At 43.1% G+C, this 19,816-nt stretch overlaps 1 protein-coding gene across 2 annotated transcripts in view; it reads right to left on the bottom strand.

Annotated features, from left to right (window-relative positions):
- The window catches only part of reln (reelin), a 92,402-nt gene extending 85,974 nt beyond the window's left edge, over positions 1–6,428 (bottom strand). For both annotated transcript variants that reach the window (XM_083917261.1, XM_083917262.1), the window contains exon 1: positions 5,948–6,428. In XM_083917261.1, coding sequence (XP_083773387.1) covers positions 5,948–6,197 — 250 coding nt within the window. In that variant the 5' untranslated portion in view covers positions 6,198–6,428. The remainder of the gene's footprint in view (positions 1–5,947) is intronic.
- Between the last annotated feature and the right edge of the window lie 13,388 nt (positions 6,429–19,816).

Raw genomic sequence — 19,816 nt, 5'->3', positions numbered from 1 at the left:
CACATTTGCTTGTTAAGAGCTTTCTTGTTTTGGCTGGAAAATGAATCCGCTGAGGAAATTGAAAATAAAAAATGGAAGAGCTCCTCGCCGCTTGCCCAGATAAGACTGGCACAGACACACACCTCTGCCTGGCAGGGATCCACTCACTGCCTTCATTTTTAGCTCTTTCTAACACACCTGGCGCCGTGCTGGCATCACTCTGGCACTGGCCTGGCAAAGGCTAACAATGTCACTGTTATCTGAGATGATTCTCCATACTCTGATGCAGTGAATCAATTTTCCACAAATGTAGCGTATAGGGGGCATCTGGGCCGTCTCAACGATCAAATTCTCCAGAGCTGCTGCAGCTCACCGCCTCTTTATCAGAAAGCACAAAGGCAGAGACAGATCAAATGTGTGCGTCACTGCAAGTTTGTTGTAGCATCATTACGATCTTGTAGATTTGTACAGTATGTTATGATAGGTAGACTTTGTTCCTGTGTAGACAACTTGACGCAGCCATTTAGCGCCTGACATAAGGAAAACAGTAATCTCCTGTTCATGTTATCATGTCATATTCTGTATTAACATCGACACAAAGAATTGTAATAGCCCACTGATCGGGACATTTGTGTTTAGCCAGCATAACATCTGACCTGTCTCTATGTCATGATGGATCACCCGCTACGAGCTGAGTGCCATGTGCATGGCCAAGCATGCATGTGTGACAAAGGGGACGATTCCCAATGAATATCCATTCTCATTTCTCGCCCATCTGCTCCTTCATATAAAGGAAACTGGAATATCTCTGTGAATACAATGATCTTTAAATGGTTCATCCTTCAATGTCCACAAAGACAGAACACCCAAACACACCCAGCAAGCCCATACAAACAGTAATACACATGACACACTTCTCTCTACTCAGTGAAGTGACCTATTCAGACAAAGCAGCAGGAGGCAGAGGCTGAAGAGCTGGGAAGCTAATGAATGCACGGGTTCGGACCACTTGAAAGTGCTATTGCTATCTGCATGCTGACTTTCCTTTGCTCACGAGAGAACAATATTAAACCATTAGCCACTAGCCCCTGTATTTTTTCCCCATCTTACCTCTTTTTTTCACTGTCCCTTTTCCCCTAAACTAGATGTCTGCATGAACAAACTAGGCCAGTCTTTTGATGGTTCACTGATCAGTGCTTACTGCACCATAAGAAATACTTAAAGAGTTTTCTTTGTCTTTTTAAATAGATAAATATGAAAAGCTACAGTTACGTCTACAGAGATGTAAGGAGCACTAGACTGGTGGATGGGAAAAGTAGGGACATCAGCCAGATCTAATCACTACGTAGGAATAGAGCTCAAAGCAATGCCGCACTGACAAGAAGCAGTCCGAGGTCAGAAAGTAAACCCTTGATGGTCCCCTCAGAGGTTAAGTGCTGCAGAAGGCTATTGTGACATCTAACAGGCTAACAAGTCTAACAAGTCATGCCATTTTGTTGTTTTCGACAAAGACAACTGTGAGTGTGTGGAGTCTCCCTGGTATACGGTAAGGTAATATCTGCTTTCCTACAGCCTTACCTTGTGGAAACCTTGTGTCTGTGACCTTTTACTTCAACATGACTGACTTGTTGTTCTACAGACAGCGGTCAACAGCACGGTGACACAGGGGAAAAAAACTCCCTGAACCACGACAAGTAATAAACTTTGCAGATAGATAATGGCCTCTTTCCCATTGCAAGGCAAGTTGTTTCTGGTGGTTGTGCAGAAGAGCTGCTGAAGTAATCCACAATGTCTAATCTGATAGGTTATCATGGGAAGAGCTGATGGCATTTTGTGGGGATGAATTTATCTCCAAGTTCCCATTAAGAATGTCATTTAGCGGCCACGTCCAAATCTCCTTGAAATGTTGATTGTTTCTCGGGGCCTCTTCAATCATTTGCACATGAAAAGGTCTATGGAATAGGAACTGCTGTAGAGGCCATTGACAGATTAGCAATGCCCATTTCAGCCTGTACTGTCAACTAGTTCTCTAAGCAGCTCTCCTGTTTTGCCCTCGGTCACTTCTTTCCATGGCACCACCATTTCTACTCCTGTTTTTCTATTGTGACATTGTGGTAGGGACACACTGCTGAATCCCATTGAATATTGTTTGGCTTTCAATAGTGTGTAGGGACAATGAGCCCTACACACTACATACAGTGAGCCACACTGCCTACCTGAACCTTCATGTCTCAGCAGGGGCTTGTGTGAGTGGCTCATGCAGTGCTTCACACTGACATCAATAACCCTGCATATACAGTAGAAACACACAAACAACTCTACACTATATGCAAATATGCATACTGGGAATACAAGCACTCACTTAAGCTTTTCAAATACCATAAACATTAAATCGACAGACCAACTGACACCAGACATAACAAACATGCAGTGCGCTTGAAAGACACAAGCTTGATAGACACAACTGTAGCTTTAATCACAAGGGCACTCGCATCATTACAAAATAGGATGAATTTGACAGGAAAAAAATGGTCAAAATTCGTCAACACAAGAAGACACTCAATCAATCTCACTGGCCTAATTTCTGCTAATGCCCCTCCATTTTTTCTCGCTATTCTCCACTGAGTTGCAGAGGACATATCACTGCTATTCCATTCCCTCGCCAATCTTTCCTACTGTATTGTGCTTTCTAATCATACTGCATAACACAGTGATGTGCCCTCCGCTCATAATTTGAATTCAATGTGTTTTACTGGAAAGGGCACGTTTTGTTCGGATACCAAAACATTTTGTTTTTGGAGGAATTGTTTTCCCACCACTGTGTCACCATCCTTTCTTGAACACTGTTGTTCCTCTGTCAAAATGAACACGTAATGTTTCCAGAGAAGAGGGACAAGAAACAAGAATGGCCTGGTTCAGAAAAAAAAACAGCACTCTCTGATCATCTTTTTAGAAACATGGCTCTGGGTTTTGTGTGTTGATGTTGCTTCCTATAAACACACAGTTGTTGTAGGGAGAACATCTCACATTCCCACAGCAGTTAAAAGAGGTCAGAGACAAAAAAAAATGTTTTGCACATAATTGAAATAAAGAACTGCTTCCTGAGTGTAGCAAAAGTGGTTCAAAAGGGTTGTTTGATTATTTAGAGGACAGGCTCAAATCCCAGTGTGACCTTACTTCTTTTCGCTGCTCTCTCTCTCCTCTGAAAGATAAAGGCTGTATGTGGGCAGTATGGGAGTGACACTTGGTCTCCATTTGTCTGGTACAACGATTGACCCCAGAGTCTGAATCCAAGCACACAAATCTTTTCATTTCCCCTCAATTCCGTTCCCCAGCAGTTCAGTTCAGAGTGTCTCTACAGTATTTCTGTTTCCATTTTGTCCACTATGACCCTGCCAATACACCCACCCTCTCAAACATGTCATACACAGAGTAACGCAACCTCTCTTGGTCATTTAATTCCGATAGCTAAACACAGTAATCTCGTCGACACATACACACACACAGTACAGTACGCTGCCTACACATGGTCTTATCACTTAAAAGCAACAGAGAAGTGAGAGGCGGCGAGGTCAGGTCAGAAACCCAATTACTATACGACAAATCAGCCACACAGAATCTTCCTCCGGCTAGGCACAGAACACCGAGGTGGGTCTCGGAGACACTCACTGCCCGTCTCTTTTATAAGGGGTCATCTATCTCTTTTATTTTTCTAACTTTCTCTCCCTCCACTAAGAACCTTTCTCCTTCACGCTCTTTCTTCAGTTTTCTTTTCTAAAGCCCTTCAACAACCACGCGGCCAAGCATCTCTAATGCCTTTCCGCCCACCATTTCCACATGCAGCTCGTTCAGTGGTTAGATCACACACTGCTTTTAGAAGATTAAACCAAATGTAATCCAAAACTAAAGCCCAGAGAGCACAGACAAAACAGAGGAAAAAACAATTTGACAAATTGAGATAAAAAAACAGAAGAATAAAATACAAACGCTCATCTGTAGGAGACAAAAAAAGGCACAAGCCCTTCCCTTGCCCTTTCCTTCACACCACTAGAAGATTGGATTTACTGTTTTTCCCTTTCTATCATTCTGTCTCATACTGCTTTCAGCAAAGCAGGCAGAAACATGTCCGCCCTCACTCCAACACCTGTATATACAGCCCTCAAAATACCCAATTCCTGCAACAATGAGCCCAGCAGCGACTGTGGATATAACCATCCATTCTTGAGAAGATGAGAGAGGTAGAAAAGTAGGACAGAGACTGGTATTGCTTCTGATTGCACAACTAAGAACAGCCAGCCATGTTTCCCTTGCCCGCCTGCCATTTCTCCTTCCATCCCCATGCAAAGTCAGTCAGAACCCCAGAAATTTAACAATGAGATGTCATCGTGTGCCAAAACATGGGATGGAGAAAAAGAGCGAGCAGCTTGGAACCCTGTCATTTTTCCGTGCAAGCCCCGCTTGCTGGTATCTTATCTGCTCAATCCTCTCATCGTCATTTAAATCTCCCCCTACTCCATCCAAGCCGTGGCCCTATTTAAATCTCTCCCTCCTCCCAGTCCACCACATTTCTAATGCTAATTATTTAAACCTCTCTGTGCGCTCTATCCCTCCCATCCACCAGCTAGTTATTCAAATCTCTCCTCGACCCGCTCTCCCTACAAGCCCGGCCCGTTAAAAGGTGCTTGACTGAAGGGTTGATCCGGACTGTTATTTCAGACAGAGGATAATACTGCTTCTTCCAGGCTTCTCTCCTTTCCTGCTCTGTTTTCCTGGCCTTTTCACATCCCATTCTTTCCATATACAATTACACAAACTCTGATACACATATCCTTTTTGAAATGAAGAGGTTTATTTGCCATGGTAAATAGATTGCAGTTGTTAACAGCAAAAGTACAGTGTTTGCCATATCAAATTAGGTGAAATACAACAAAGACTGGGTTAGGTAAAGATACGGGTAATGTACCCAAAATATGTGTATATTTAGGTAGTTAGATATTATCAGTTATGTACATGAAATGTGTATATATTTAACCATTAGAGAAGAAGATAGCTGCATGGGAATGTGACCTTAGTCGGTCTGTGGTGGCCTGTGCGGGTCACTGTCCCCAGTGTTAAGTTGAGTGGTGAGAGTGAGTGACTGAGCAATGATGACACAGTCTGAGAGGTCAGAGGGGATCATGTTTCCAGAACCAGGTGCCAGCACATCAGTGTGGGAAAGGGGACATTAATCTCTTTCTGCTCTTACACAGACATGGTTTGCTGATTTCTAATCCTTATTTCTTTCAGTCAGAGCTGTCTATGGTTCTCCATTTGTTCATTTGCACTCGCAGTTTTTGCTCTCTCTCTCTCTTTCGCTCTCTCTCTCTCATTCAGTTGGAGGGATCTTGCTGTTGGTTGTGTGGAGAAGCCACCTACACATGGAGCATCAGGATCACAGCTCAGTAAAACACCAAAGCTGCTCACTGCGCTGAACAGGAGTCCCACTCAAGCATCACTACTTATTACAGTTACATAAATGCTGGTTTCTAACAACAGCCACCACACACAAACAGCACACTCCCATAAGCACACATAAACCAGCGAATGCAAAACACCTGCAACTAAAATGTATTCACTACACATGTGTGGAATTTTTAATCACAAAGTTGTTTTTTATATCTTTAATGTGAAATGCACATAATGCACAATAACAATTTAAACACATTTCAGCAATGTAAATTCATCAAAAAAAAAACAACTACAATTTCAAAGTGAATTTCTTTAACGAGAGGGAAACTATTGTTCAAAATGATGGAAAATGCATTGGGTTTTCACAACTAGTGTTATTTACAATCAGATCAATTCAACAAATGTATTATTCTATGTGATTCAACACACATTGCTAAAACAATAGATCCCATTCTCATCAACATGCAACAACAAAAAACAAAAGACAAAATAAGTGAACACCGTAGGGGGGTGTGCTCACCTTGGTACTCCTGTCCAGGGGTGTAGGCGATGGGGTTGCCCGTAATTTGGAGGGTGAGTAGCACCTCTCCCCCACCTTCTGCCACCCCGGCTCCCTCCAGCTCCCCGTGGTGGGTGCACAGGAAGAAGAAGGGGTTGAAACGGGGGTAGAAGCTTGCAGGGGGTGCCCCGAAATCCACGCTGCTGCTCCCCAAGACTAGGGCCAGCAGGGCACAGCCTAAGGCTCCCCAGAGAGCCTGCAGCATGGCCATCTGCCCTCACCGAGCGAGGGACTGACGGGAGTGATGGTGGGGTGAAGAGTTGAGGAGAGTGTTGAGTGGGAGCGAGGAAGGCACAGGTAGAGTTCCAGAGGACAGCTTTTGGAGTCCACAAATAGTCAAAAGTCCAAAAGTGCGTGTGTGTGAGTGTGTGTTTGTATGTGCAATATTTATATGTGTGAGTGTGTGGGCTTGGCCGTCAGGAAAACTGTAGAGCTCTGTTGTTCTGCCTCCTCTCCCTGTCCTACCTTCACTCTCAGGGAGTTCAGAGCTTCGCCTGTGCTGTCCTGCTCCAGCGTTTAAATACCTCACCCCCTCCCTCTGTTTCCCTCTCTCCTCCCACCCTCCCTCCCTCTCTCTCTCTGTCTCTCTTTCGCTCTAACACCAGCTCCATGCGCGCTGTAAGCGCTCTACGAGACGGCCTCCCTCCTCTCTCTCATCCAGCTCTTCTCTCCACCCTCGTCTCTGCCAGTCTATCACTCTGCCTTTTTTTCCCTTAATCTCTTCCTCACCACTCTCTTCTCTCCTTCTCTTTACCTCTCACTAAACCACTGTATTACTCCTCATTGCACTCTTGTATCCCTCTCCTGAGACCTTGGCTGCCTTATCTCAATGCATCTGTTAGTTCTTCATCACTAACAAGCCCACTGACATATCCCTTTCACTCTCTTCTCTTTCCTTTGTCTTTTTGCCCATCCACCAGACTGTCTCCTCCTCTCCCACCCACTATCACACCTCCTTTCTCCCCCCCTCTTTCGCTCTCTTCACCTCCCTCTTCTTCTCTGTGGCTCTCCCACTTAGTCCCCCCCCCCTTTTTCCAACCCTGTACCTCTCCGTCTCTTCCATCGTCCTCAGCAGCACTCACATTTGTTTTTCTTCTTCTCTACTGTTGCTTTTTTCATGGGTTTCCCATCAGAATCTCTTTTTCCACAGAATTCTCCAACTTTTTTCTCCCTGTCATAACAGCATGCGCTGCCCTTCTACTCTAGATTAACCCACAACTACGATGCAGACACCGGCCATAATGCTGCTTTCTCTCCCTCACGGGCTCTGCTCCAGCTCATCAAATGATGGATAAGTATTTCTCTTAACACACAGTACACCCCATCCACCCGCATCATCTCTCCTTTCTCATCCGGGAATAAATACAAACAAGAATCTGCAACCCTCACGCTTTTCAGCCATGCACTCCCTCCATGTCTTTCTTTCATCCATTCCTTGCTCTGTGTGTAAGTGATACACCATGCCCCCCCTCCATCTACTCTCAGTAGACAAGGTCTGCTGTATAATGTGGTTCTGCAGAGAAAACCACATTAAATACATTATCACAGTAAAGGGGGGAACTTAAAGAACTTGCTGTTAACATCACTGAGTGTCTCCTCTGGCGTTTCTCTTAAGCTTCCTGCTGAGTTTGTGTGGTTAAGTGCCTATTGCAGACATAAACAGTCCCACTCCCACAGCCACTTCATGTCCAAAACTGCCTGACTGACCCACAGCAGGAGCGTACAGCCAAGCCAGCATGGCCAGATGCTTCAACGGTCTAAACCCTGAATCTCTCTCACACACACACACACGCACACACACACAAACACACACACGCACACACGTCCATATGCACATTTATGGATGAACATAGAGATAAACAAAGGAGCAAAATGCATGTGTAAAACTGTATCGCTGCTTATTTCTTGTTCAGCTCAGCTTTGGTTTATGGAATGATTTATATTTTTCTTAAGTAAAGTTATTCACCTGCCAGGCCAGCTGCAGCACCCAGACCAGCTCCAGAACTGCATGTTTATCCACAGAGCAGGCCAGACATCCAAGAAAGCTGGACAAAAAGGCAAATATTCTGCAACTTTAAAGAGTTTAACAGCCTCACTTTGCGGACTTTTATTATGGTGGCCAGTCTGAACTATATTAACTTACAAATCACTGTCAGAACTGCCATAAAAGCCATTACTGCAAGGCAAAACTACACAGCTTAGAAACTCTTCAAATACAGTTACTTACAGTCTGATGCAGAATTAAATTTGAGCTTATCAATCTGGTCTCAAACAAAGAAACAACAACTTCTGCAAAAAAGGCCTGCTCAGTGCTCTCCTTGTCATAATTACTCTTTCATAATTCAAACTCTAAAGAGCACACTCTGACAAGATCATATGTTTAGTTCTTCGGGTACTTTTTTTCATCCACGGACATTACATACAGAAACGACTCTCTCACCTCTCACAACCTTAAAGAACTAAGACATCACAGTTGCTCGAAAAGAGAGTCCACAGTAATATTGTGACCAGACCCCTGCTGCTTCTGTTCACCATGGGACAATACAACATCTCATCTCATCTCATCTTCAACCGCTTATCTGGGGTCGGGTCGCAGGGGCAGCAGCTTTAGCAGGGGACCCCAAACTTCCCTTTCCCGGGCCACATTAACCAGCTCTAACTGGGGGATCCAGAGGCGTTCCCAGGCCAGTGTGGAGATATAATCTCTCCACCTGATCCTGGGTCTTCCACGAGGCCTTCTCCCAGCTGGACGTGCCTGGAACACCTCCCTAGGGAGGCGCCAGGGGGCATCCTTACTAGATGCCCGAACCACCTCAACTGGCTCCTTTCAACGCAAAGGAGCAGCTGCTCTACTTCGAGTTCCTCACGGATGGCTGAACTTCTCACCCTATCTCTAAGGGAGACTCCAGCCACCCTCCTGAGAAAACCCGTTTTGGCCGCTTGTACCCGTGACCACTTCTTTCGGTCATGACCCAGATTTCATGACCATAGGTGAGGGTGGGAACGAAGATTGACCGGTAGATCGAGAGCTTTGCCTTCTGGCTCAGCTCTCTTTTCATCACAACGGTGCGGTAGAACACACAACACAACATCAAAGGGCTAAATAAAGTGATGTGGAAAGCATGACATCGGCTTCACAAGGACCCGGCGTGTTGTAATGTTTGTTTTAGTATGCCAATTCAAGAAAATCTCAAGATTTTGCACTATAGCTTGGTGAGAACAGCAATGGGAAAGAAAGAACAGTTAAGAAACAGCGTATGGTCAAACAGAGGGCAGTAACTTTTCAGAAACACTGTGCGTCCTCCCCAGTTGCTCTACGAGGTCAGCTGGCTGGACCATTCTTCTGAGACTGGAGAGTGAGGTCAGAGGTTATCTCAGTCCTCCTCTGTTGTTCCTCTCAGCCAGTCCACAGCCACCCTCCAGCTCCTCGATGCCTTAATTAAACACTTTTAATTAATCTAACTGCATTAACTCACCGACGAGACTTCTTAAAGAGCTTAAGTCCTTACAGTATGTGCAGCTTTGATAGCATTCTACTGTGTAAATGTTGCCAAACTAAAGTTATAGACTCTACCTCTCAGACCTCTTAACTTTCAAGTTCTGACTTGGATTCAGGATAAAACTTTTGTTTTTTGTGTTTTAATGAAATTGAAAAGAAGTTCATTTGTTTGGCCTCCTAACACAAGTAAGCTGATCAAGACAATCTCACTTTTCACTTTTCAGATGAACAAGTGAATAACCACTATTTCTACAGGATAGTTTATATGGCTGGTACACTAACAAACCACAGAGCTCAGTATTTTCAGCTAGCCCCACTTATTTAAACAAAAGAACTGTGTAAAAGCAACTTCATTCATTTCACTGAGACCATTGAATAGGCACGACAGGGTTGCAGACGCATGGAATGCGGACAAAAAACTCAGGGTTGTCTGGCAAAAAGCTGATCCTGGCTCAGTTTTTGCCACAGTGCCGTCCCTCAACCGCAAGCACATATTTATAATAATTATTAAAGGTAGATTCATTATTCATACTAATAGCACTCAATGCTACAGCGCTCAAACTAGAGACCTACATCTGAGCAGGGCCATAAAAGGAAGGAAGAGGTTAAATGTGCTCCAGCCACCTCACAAGGTATTGCACACCTGTTGTCCAGTGCTCTCTGAGTAGGACAATCTTGTATCAGGAGAGACTTCAGAGTTTTGTTCCAAAGTATACTGGAGCACACAGACTTGAGGCCCAAAACTTTATTAGATGAGTAACGTTTCAATGCCAGGTGCATCTTCATTAAACTCTAGTCATCTAATAAAGTTTTTTGCCTCAAGTCCATGTTTTCTCGTGCACTTTGGCTCAACTGTGGAATCAGATTAGTTGTGGTTGTGTGTATGTGTGGGTATGAGACACAGGTCTCATACCCACACATACACACCCTGGTCTTATAATGGCAAAACATTAACTATCTATAGGTCACTAAAGACAGCAATTATGTCATAGTACATCATTATAGGCGGTTGTGTGCAACCTTCTGCAGCCATCTCTGACTAAGGCTGCAGAGAATCTTTTTCTAATCGAGTATTCTACCGATTATTCCATCGATTAATTGAGAATCGAATCAAAAAAATTATTATATATTATAATTTTGCGTAAAAATGTATTATCATTTGCATTATTTCGCAAAAAAATATATTATGTCTGGGGTAGGCGTATTTGGTGTGGTAATGTGTGTTTGTTTGTGTTTGAGTGTGCATGTGTGCATAAGGGGGAGAGAGAGAGAGAGAGACGAGATGTGTGTGATGAAGGCAATAGAGCGGTGCATAAAATTCAACGTGACACATGTTTACTCAAACAGGTTTCAAAGACAAATAGACTTTAGAAAATGAATAAGAGATAGATATTATCAGGAAGAGTAACTCGCTCTCTTCCTGTTTACCATAACAACAAGCAACATTCCAAATGTGACTGTCACATTTGGTCGAACAAAACTATAAAGACTGATCAGGTAGGTAACGTTATGTTTAACATTCATGAAAAACTATACATAGAGGCATTCACAAGGACAGCTCACGCTACGCATTATATTCTTGTTTTTCTGTAACTATGACAACAGCCCTCCTTAAACCGTAACAGCGACGCTCGGTGAAGTGGCGTTAACAACGGGCTGCTTTTCACTGAATCATCGATGTCGTGCTCTTGTGGTATAACAGTTCTAGTTAACAGTGGACACATTGCAACTTTTTGGTTTCTTGTGAAATGATCCCAAACTTATCTTTGCCTTTTCCAGATGTAGATGTGGGTATCTGCAAAAAAACAGTGCGAGTGGAACAATGATTCCTGCGCCGAACAGGTCGCATAACGCGCGAGATAGAACAAAATCAAACAACAACAAAAAATAAACAAATCATCGAGGCAGAGATTTTGCCTGGATGAATTTTTGTAATCGAGTACTTGAGTTACTCAAGTAATTGCTTCAACCCTATCTCTGACTGAAGCTATGGTCACAGCACAGTGTTGGCTGTCTGTTCCAGACACCCTTGCTGAATACATGCACTCATAGTGTTCAAACACACAAATACAAATACATTTGCCCCAAATAGGGGACCCTTGACATGTTGAGCAAGATCCCAGCACTTTAAGACAGAATGAACGCCAGCTCAAGTATTTCTGATGCACAAGAGGCAGAAAGAGAGAGCAGCAGTGTGTGCCAATAGAGCCATCTGTTTTACCTGTAGCAGTCTTTATTAACAGCAACACACACCCCTGTACCTGATGGCCTCTGTGTTTTCTTCATGTAGGTCCTGTCCTACATTCAATCCCTACTACACTATGGCCGTTCTGCAGCCCCTTCCCCTATGTGCACACACACACAGACACTAATACATACTTAAACACACACACATAGTGTGCGACTGGGGGCTATCGTTCTCCATTATGAAAACTAGGTCGGGGAGGCGTGGGTGAGGGGAGTGGGGCAGTAATTATTTTTATCATTATTAATTTCCACCTCAAGGTTGCACCAGGGCTTTTTTGTCCACTTCAATCTTCATTCCAGACCCCCTGCATCCACATACATACACACTCACTCACACACACACACACACACACACACACACACACACACACACACCATCACTACCACTGTCTTTGAAAAGACTGCGTGCCAAACAAGGCAGAACAGAGGGTGGGGGCACAAAGAAAAGAAAGAGCTCAAAGGGATGGAAACAGTATGATGGCAAGGGAGAGAGGGGAAAGCAGAGGCATAGGAGGCAGGAGGGGTTGGATGTGTCGCTTCATCACTCACTGGACCCTAATTTACACTAACAGGTTGTTTACTCGATATGGCAAATGATAATAAAAGCCATGGTGTTGGAGGAGGGGAGAAAGCAAGTAAAGAGAAAGAGAGGCCCTGCGGGAGCACTTCAGCTGTGATGGCTTGCACACTCCAATTAGTCCCATGAAAAGCTTGTCCTCCTTGAAAAGATTCGAAGGAGGGGTGCATAACTCAATGTGTAAATAAAACCAGCCAGGATCACCCCAAAAATTCACTGCCCTGTCAAAGAAGGAGGGCTGCAGTCAAAAACCTTGAGGCGCTCCTCTGGGCCAGCAAACGAGGAAAACCTCTAATGGTAGTCGTGTCTCAGCAGTGGACACACAAAGTGACACGAATGAAGAAAAGACACTTGAATGTCTTGATACCATAAATGACACAGACACATTTTTTACTTTACGTGCTGGGTGAGAGTTTACAATACACATTACAGGAGGATTAGGCTGACAAAAACAAAAAAGTTTTTCTAAACTTTCTAATTGCAAATATAAGATTTGACTAGGACCCAGGAAAAGTAAGATATAGCTTTTTGAGCGAGTTTGATGAGATCATAAGTCCACGTCTGTGTTTTTCCATTGCAACTTAGCCCCCCTTAAGTCACTACACATAGGGAAGTTCTTTTTCCAGCAGACAAACACTGAATTTTGACTCCTGAACTACAGAAACACAGTGGAAACATTCAACAGAATGGCACTAGTAATTCACTTAACCAGAAGTTGTCCAAAAACGGTTGAATTCAGAAACAAAGATAAACACAGAGATTGAAGTGGGAATCCACTTCTGCTCTGACTCTTCATAACAAAAACAGGGTCCTTTTATTTGGGTCCATTTAAGCTCTGCTCCAGTCTGCTGCGTCTAGTCGGGGTTAGGTCTATGTTTATTTATTCTATGCATGGTTAGTCCTGTGATAATGTCCAGCTCAAACCACCTATATATAAGTGTATTTTAGTGTATTCAGATTTGTTTGTCTTTGGTACAGCAGCTGAAATAATTACAATAGTTAATCATGTGATGTGTTCTAATTGTTGAGTAATTGAGTGACTGATTCATGATTGCAGTTGGAACAAGCGATCTAATTACACTTAACGGTTCCTTAAAATAGTGAAATGTTTACATGACAAAGTGATCACAGAACATTGTCGTACTGTTTGTTTGCTCTTTCAGTTTCGGGTGGTATTGACTTCAGGTATTTTCTTTTTAGGCTAACATTTTTCAGCTCCCTGCATCTTGAGATGCAGTGCTGCTAAATCAGAGCAGGTTATAAGAGGCCCCCTTCTGTCTCCCATAACTTCAGGATTAAGCCGAGAGCCTCTGGAAGTGGCTCCACTGACACCCTCACAAGTGAAGCTGTCCTGCAGACCACGTCCAGTATCATCCTATGAAAAACAGTGGGATCAACATTCCCGAAATACTGCAGTCCTCCTCTCTCACATAAAATACTGACTACCAGACTCAAATCTGTTGTTTGGACAAAGCAATATAAACTGAGCGCTAAATTGATGGGTGGTAACTTGTCTCAGTGAAATAGTCGCTTCTGGAAAACTTGGCAGACACAATTAGATAAGGACTAACAGAATAGTATATGTGAGTGTGAGTGTATGTGTGTGTCTAAGAATTTAGCAGGACAAAATAATCTCGCCAAAAAAACAAGTGAGTCAGATGTTTTTACCTTCCAATTTTAGGCCGCACTAAACTGCTGGTCACATCTGAAAAGCTGCAGACCTTATCTAAATGTAAACTATGTGAAGCCCCTTAAAGGAAACCAAAATAGTTGATGTTATTACATTCCTAAATATTAAGACACTGTTTTTAACTCAAAAGATGTTGAAGTTTTAAGGACATTAATCAGGATATGCAACCTACCGTATGTGATGTTTGAGATTAGTGGTCTTTCGGTGGAGTTTTTCTTTCCCCCAAAATGAATTACGTCTACAAATAAATATTCCTCATTGAGTTTAGACTGTTGTTAGTATCGTTTAGCTATTACTAGGCAGAAAACTTAAGTGTGTACTCAAAATGTTTCCTTTGCAAATGTCCTGTGAGAGCAGCAGCGTGCCAGGTTACATATTACTGAGGTGCATTATCCCCTCCAGCAAGCTGGTTGGCACAAATCATTTCTTTTTGCTTTGCATGACTAAAAAAATGTTTTGGCTTTAATTCTACATTTAAAGGAAATATAAGGCCATTCTATATTAAATCATCATACAGGCATACTCTTTTTTACCTATCAGCGCATGGCCTTCCGTCATATATCATAGCAGAGACAAAATCTCAAGGTAAAGCTTGCCCTTGCATACATTATTGTTATTACACTGTAGTTTCATTATTAACATTCCTGAGCTTCGTCAGACAGGTTTTACGTTTTAATATGAAAAGTTCAATAAACTAGTTAAATTCTGTTATGACAGATAAAATACTGCTCTCTCTTTCTCTCTTCTACTTAAAGCAACAACATTTAGGGTTTGCTCTCGTGCTTCCCCTATAGTTAGGAAACAGTATTTTCTTTGACTATTGTCGTAAAAGTTGTTGTGGTTACATGATAAGGGGATGCACATGCATTGGTTGACAAGCCAAGGATACACATAACGCAGTCTGCCGAAGCCCAAGCCAGAAGTACCAGAGAGTGGAATGTCTTCACCCCAGGTAGAGTGGCCTATATTTCAGCATGTAATGTCATATGGATATAATTTCATGGGTTTTATTTTTATTTTTTCGACGGCAAAATATCAAAGTACTATAGTTCGCATAGCTTACATTACGAAAGCCATGTCGCCATCGGTGGTGAATCCCTCTTCCTCCCTAAGCTCAGGGAATTTTTTTTTTGTATTTTTTTTTAGCACAGGTGGCGACCCGAAATCTGAAGTTGCATTGTGTCAGTGAAAGCAATACAAACTCCGACAGGATACGACAGATGTGTCATTAAACCAATTGCAAGTTGATGTACCATCGTAAGGGTCTTGCAATTATATTATGAAGGTTGAAAAAATACATGGTGTTGCTTTAAATTACTGCAGTTCATTTTTTTTCTTTTTCAAAGAATGACAATGGACAATAATCATTATTGGTTTACTATGGACCTTTTCAACGGAAATCCATTGCTAGGCAACAGCCTTGGTCCTTGTTAACTTCCTTTCAGCTCATGTCAATCACATTCACTGCGACAGGACATCAACTAGGACAGATTTAGAATGTTTATGTTTACATCTTTGTAAAGGTCAATACTGTAAAGTGGCTCAGTTTTCAAATTTTAAATGAACAGTGCCATTAAAAAGAGTTTGATTGAAATCAGTCGACGCACGTCTCCTTTGATTTCCCAAGAGTAAATAACGTAAAACACATTAATTTAAACAGCTTATTACAAAGAAGTACATAGAGCATTATAAGTGAGAATGAATGGGGACACAGCTACAGTATGTTATGTATGTCCAGTACACATTTAAGAATAATTCATGTACAAATATCCCTCCCCTGCTGTCTTCCTTGTCAGACAGTAGAAAGTGCATTTTTCGGCATTCACTGCGGGGGCTCTGTTCCCCTGAACACACACATAAATAAGTAGAGGTTAAACGAGTACAGGTGCGCCTTGTTGTCCAGATAAACTGGTCCTAGCTCTGTGTGCTTTGTGAGCCACACTTTATCCTTCAAATGGCGAACCCTCGAAGTACAAATACTGGGGTTCGAACAAACATCTTTGTCTGCAGTGGCTACAGCAGACGTGTCTGTGAGTTTAAACGGTGGAGGCACATGGCCTGGCACAATTTAAGTGTGATGCATTTTTCAATAGCTGTGAGTCATTTTTCTGTTGAGTTTTGAGCGTGGCAGAGTGTGCCGCTTAGGGCTGCATGCGTCCACAGACTGTTGGCCTCTTACTTCATTTGCATTTGCTAGACATTAAATCTGTTCTCCAAAACTCCACGTTTTCAGATCAGCTCCCGGTTCACTGTCATCACAGCAACTCCCCTCTCATCCTGCAGTCATGGTAACGGAACTGTGAAAGAACATGCTGAGGAATATGAGACAAGGGAGATGACAGACACATGGCCACATTGTGACAGAGACAGACGAAGTGAATGCAAGAGTGGTTTGACACCACAGACAGCCATTTCCCCATCCTTACATCCAGCATGAAAGCAATTTGAAAGGACAGGAGGCAGAAGTTATGTCGGGCACAACGGAGTCAGGAAAAAAACCAACATGTTTTATTGTTTAGAGGTACATCCATGTATTTTCAGTCCTGAGGTATAATTTTCTGAGCTGACACGGGACTAGTTTCCTGTACTAGCTCCAGAGATCAATGAGCTGACCTACTGATATGAACATTTCAGCATAGCTCCAAATCCCCTCTGTTACTCTTTCTGCATTCAAGAGATCATAAGCTATGAGCGTGGCTGAAAATCAATGAAATAAATGATAGAGAAATGTCCTAACATCTGAAATCCTACATGCACACTCGCAAAACTCCTTGTGCGTTCACAGAAAACTCTTATAGCCTAATAGATACAATATTGATTTTAGTGTGGTCGGTGCAAATGTCCGTGAACTTGTAAAAAAAAAAACAGCTCTTGTTCTCACTTCGCTGTGTCCTGCATAATCTGAGCTGTAATTTTAAGGAATTGTGCTCAGCAACAGCCTGGGAGAGGTTGCTTTTCTTGTGCGCGCAAAAGATGCCCAGCACGTCTGGCACGTACATAATAAGGCAGATTTATCCCAAAAGATAACATTCATCCCTAGACACCAGCTCAGGCTCTCACTTCATACAAGACAGAGGGTGCACAAACACACATGTAGTGATAGCAGCGATATACACACTCATAAACACTGTTAAGATACACACAGTGCTAACACATATACACACTGGGGAAAAAAAACACAAGCAGTAGTAGTGGAGGTGTAAATGTGCATGCACGAGCACATATTTGCACTTGCAGATACACTCACATTACAAACACAGAGAGGGGGGGGGGTGCACCGAGGCCATGGAACATACAACAAAAAGCAAGCAGACAGCCTTGAGCTATCAGCTCAGCTAAGTAAATAAATAAATAAGTGAAAATCTCATTTTAAACCAGTAGCTTCACACCCCCTCTTGAAGCCCACTCCTCCTCATCCTCCCTGCTCTCCTCCTTCTCCTCCTCCTCCTCCCCATATCCCTGATCAAGGTTTCATTCTGGAAAAGCATAAAGACTGGTGGCTACCCATCTCTTCAACTCCATCCATCCCACCTATCGCAGGGCCTCCAGAGACACGGACCGGGAGGGCTGCACTGACTGTGTTTTCTGCTTTCCTTTATCCACAGAATGAATTCTGGCAGTACCAGACCACAGCAGGATCTGACACCTGACAATCAAACTGCAGAGGGGGCAGGGTACACGTGTGTTTGTGTGAATCTACTGTAACAAATTCAATTGGCTCCATTTCATATTCCATAGTTTATTGTGTTGAATTTTCAGGCTGGTAGGATGATGCCAATTAGAGGAAGGCATGGATGTCATGGGATCTTATAAATTCCACACCGAAGACCGTAGTCGGCACACAACCTTATAATTTGCCATCTTGGTTAAGCCTGCTGTAGCACCACAGGCTAAACACTGCAATCGACCACCTCATTTAGTTGCAGCCGAATCCATATTGTGCTACAATGTGTAAACAAGCAGAGATAAGTAATGGCTGTGGGCATGTGGATTCTGTGGGTGCGGATAATGGAGAGACACAACGGATCACGGCTGTTTTGGCATGTAAACCCCATACAGATGGATGAACATCCTGCCCTGGGTTGGGTAAACCAAACGGATTTGGTCAGACATGACACAACATCTCTTTACCCGGCAACAATCGTACCTTCAAAAACCACCAACAGAGGAAGAAAAGGTACGTACAATGAGGGTTGGGGTGCAGGGGGGTTGCTTAGCGGGGACCAAGTGAAACAGATGATACAGATGATAATGTGCCCTTCATCTCTGTGGCTACGAATAGAAAGAGGGAGGCCTTTGCCCTTTAATTATATGGGTCAGTGGACCAGGAGCTGGTGGTCCCACATGGAGGGGATCAACAAGTCAAACAAATGCATGGACACACACACACACACACACACACACACACACACACACACACATACACACACACACACACACACACACGCACATCTAGTTGATTTAGAGGGGAGTTAATCAATGAGGCCCCGTTTAATAAAGCGAAACGTAGCAAAAATGCAAATACAGCGCACACTCAGTTTGTACTCAGTGATATATTTTGGGTCATTTTATCATTCAAGAGGAGAAAAAAAATGAACATGAAAAAGAGATAATAGAGTTATGCGTCTTTCTGTTCTGTTCCTTCAAAAAAAAGGATACTGTGCACTTGTATGTTCGATCATAAAAACCAAGGACAATAGCTGTTCCACTAAGTGTACCAATGACAGCGAGAACAGATCCTTGTGTTCACCTGCTCCACCATCGTTGAGATGGCTAGAGACTGTAATTAACAGCGAGGTGCAGATACACATTACCAGGAACACATGCATGCAGACAAACACAGCCACACCTTTACACAAAATATAAAAGGGCCTGCTGAAACCTTGACTGTAGGTCCTTCAGCACAGTGCTCTACACACTCATTGATTCAATTACAGGTCAGAGGTCACAAGACAGTCCCATCCTACCACAATATACAAAAGGTCCTCCCCCACTCACTTCCCCCCATCCTCCCAGCATTTCCCTCATTCATTTATCCTCCTCTCTTCACACCCTTCTGCTCAGCTGTCATCTCTCACTTCATCTCCTCTAAATGGCTATTGACGGTGCTCACAGAGCTTTCGTTCTTTGTCTGTCTCGATCACAAATGTGTCTGCCAATCACATGCTTATGTTCTTTGTATATTCACTTCCCTGTCTGTCTGACCAATCCTATATCCAAGATAAATAGCCAAGTAGTGTGCTATCTTTTTTAAAATCTATTCTTTCCATGAATTTGCTCTCCTCTTCGGGTATTCCAGGCGGTTCAAAAGTGTTTCTGCTGCAGTTTCTCGACTAATCTATTTTCTCCGCGGTTGCCCTTTTCTCAATCATTGCCCTCTCTCTGAGCTTTCTCTCCTACGCTCATCCACTGTTACTCACTCAGTCTCTTTCCCACTCTCTCCTTTATTCTTTCCTTATTCCCTCTCCCCTTCACATGGTATGTCTCTAGCTCTTGCCCTGAGGGAAGCTCTCTCTTTCAACTTGCTGGACCTGGAGAGAAGAAAAATCCATTCCTCTCCCTCTGCATCACTGCACCGTGTTTGTTTCTGGTAACCAGCCAGGGAAGCCGATTCTGTGTGTGGCAGTCACTGTGTTACTGTGTCACTGTGTCAACATATGTGGCTTTGTGATGCACTGCACAGTAACATTACTCAGCTTCACTCAAGTATATGTTGGTCATTCACCAGTGTTGTTTATAATGGTATTGAGCAAAGTTCACACAAAATATGATCTATATACAACTGCCTTTAAAAGGAAATTCAAAACACTTAAAAAG

The sequence above is a fragment of the Echiichthys vipera genome (genome assembly GCF_963691815.1).
Source record: "Echiichthys vipera genome assembly, chromosome: 7".
Taxonomy (NCBI): domain Eukaryota; kingdom Metazoa; phylum Chordata; class Actinopteri; order Perciformes; family Trachinidae; genus Echiichthys; species Echiichthys vipera.
Note: the sequence above shows the minus strand (reverse complement) of the source record. Positions and strands in the feature narration are given on the sequence as shown.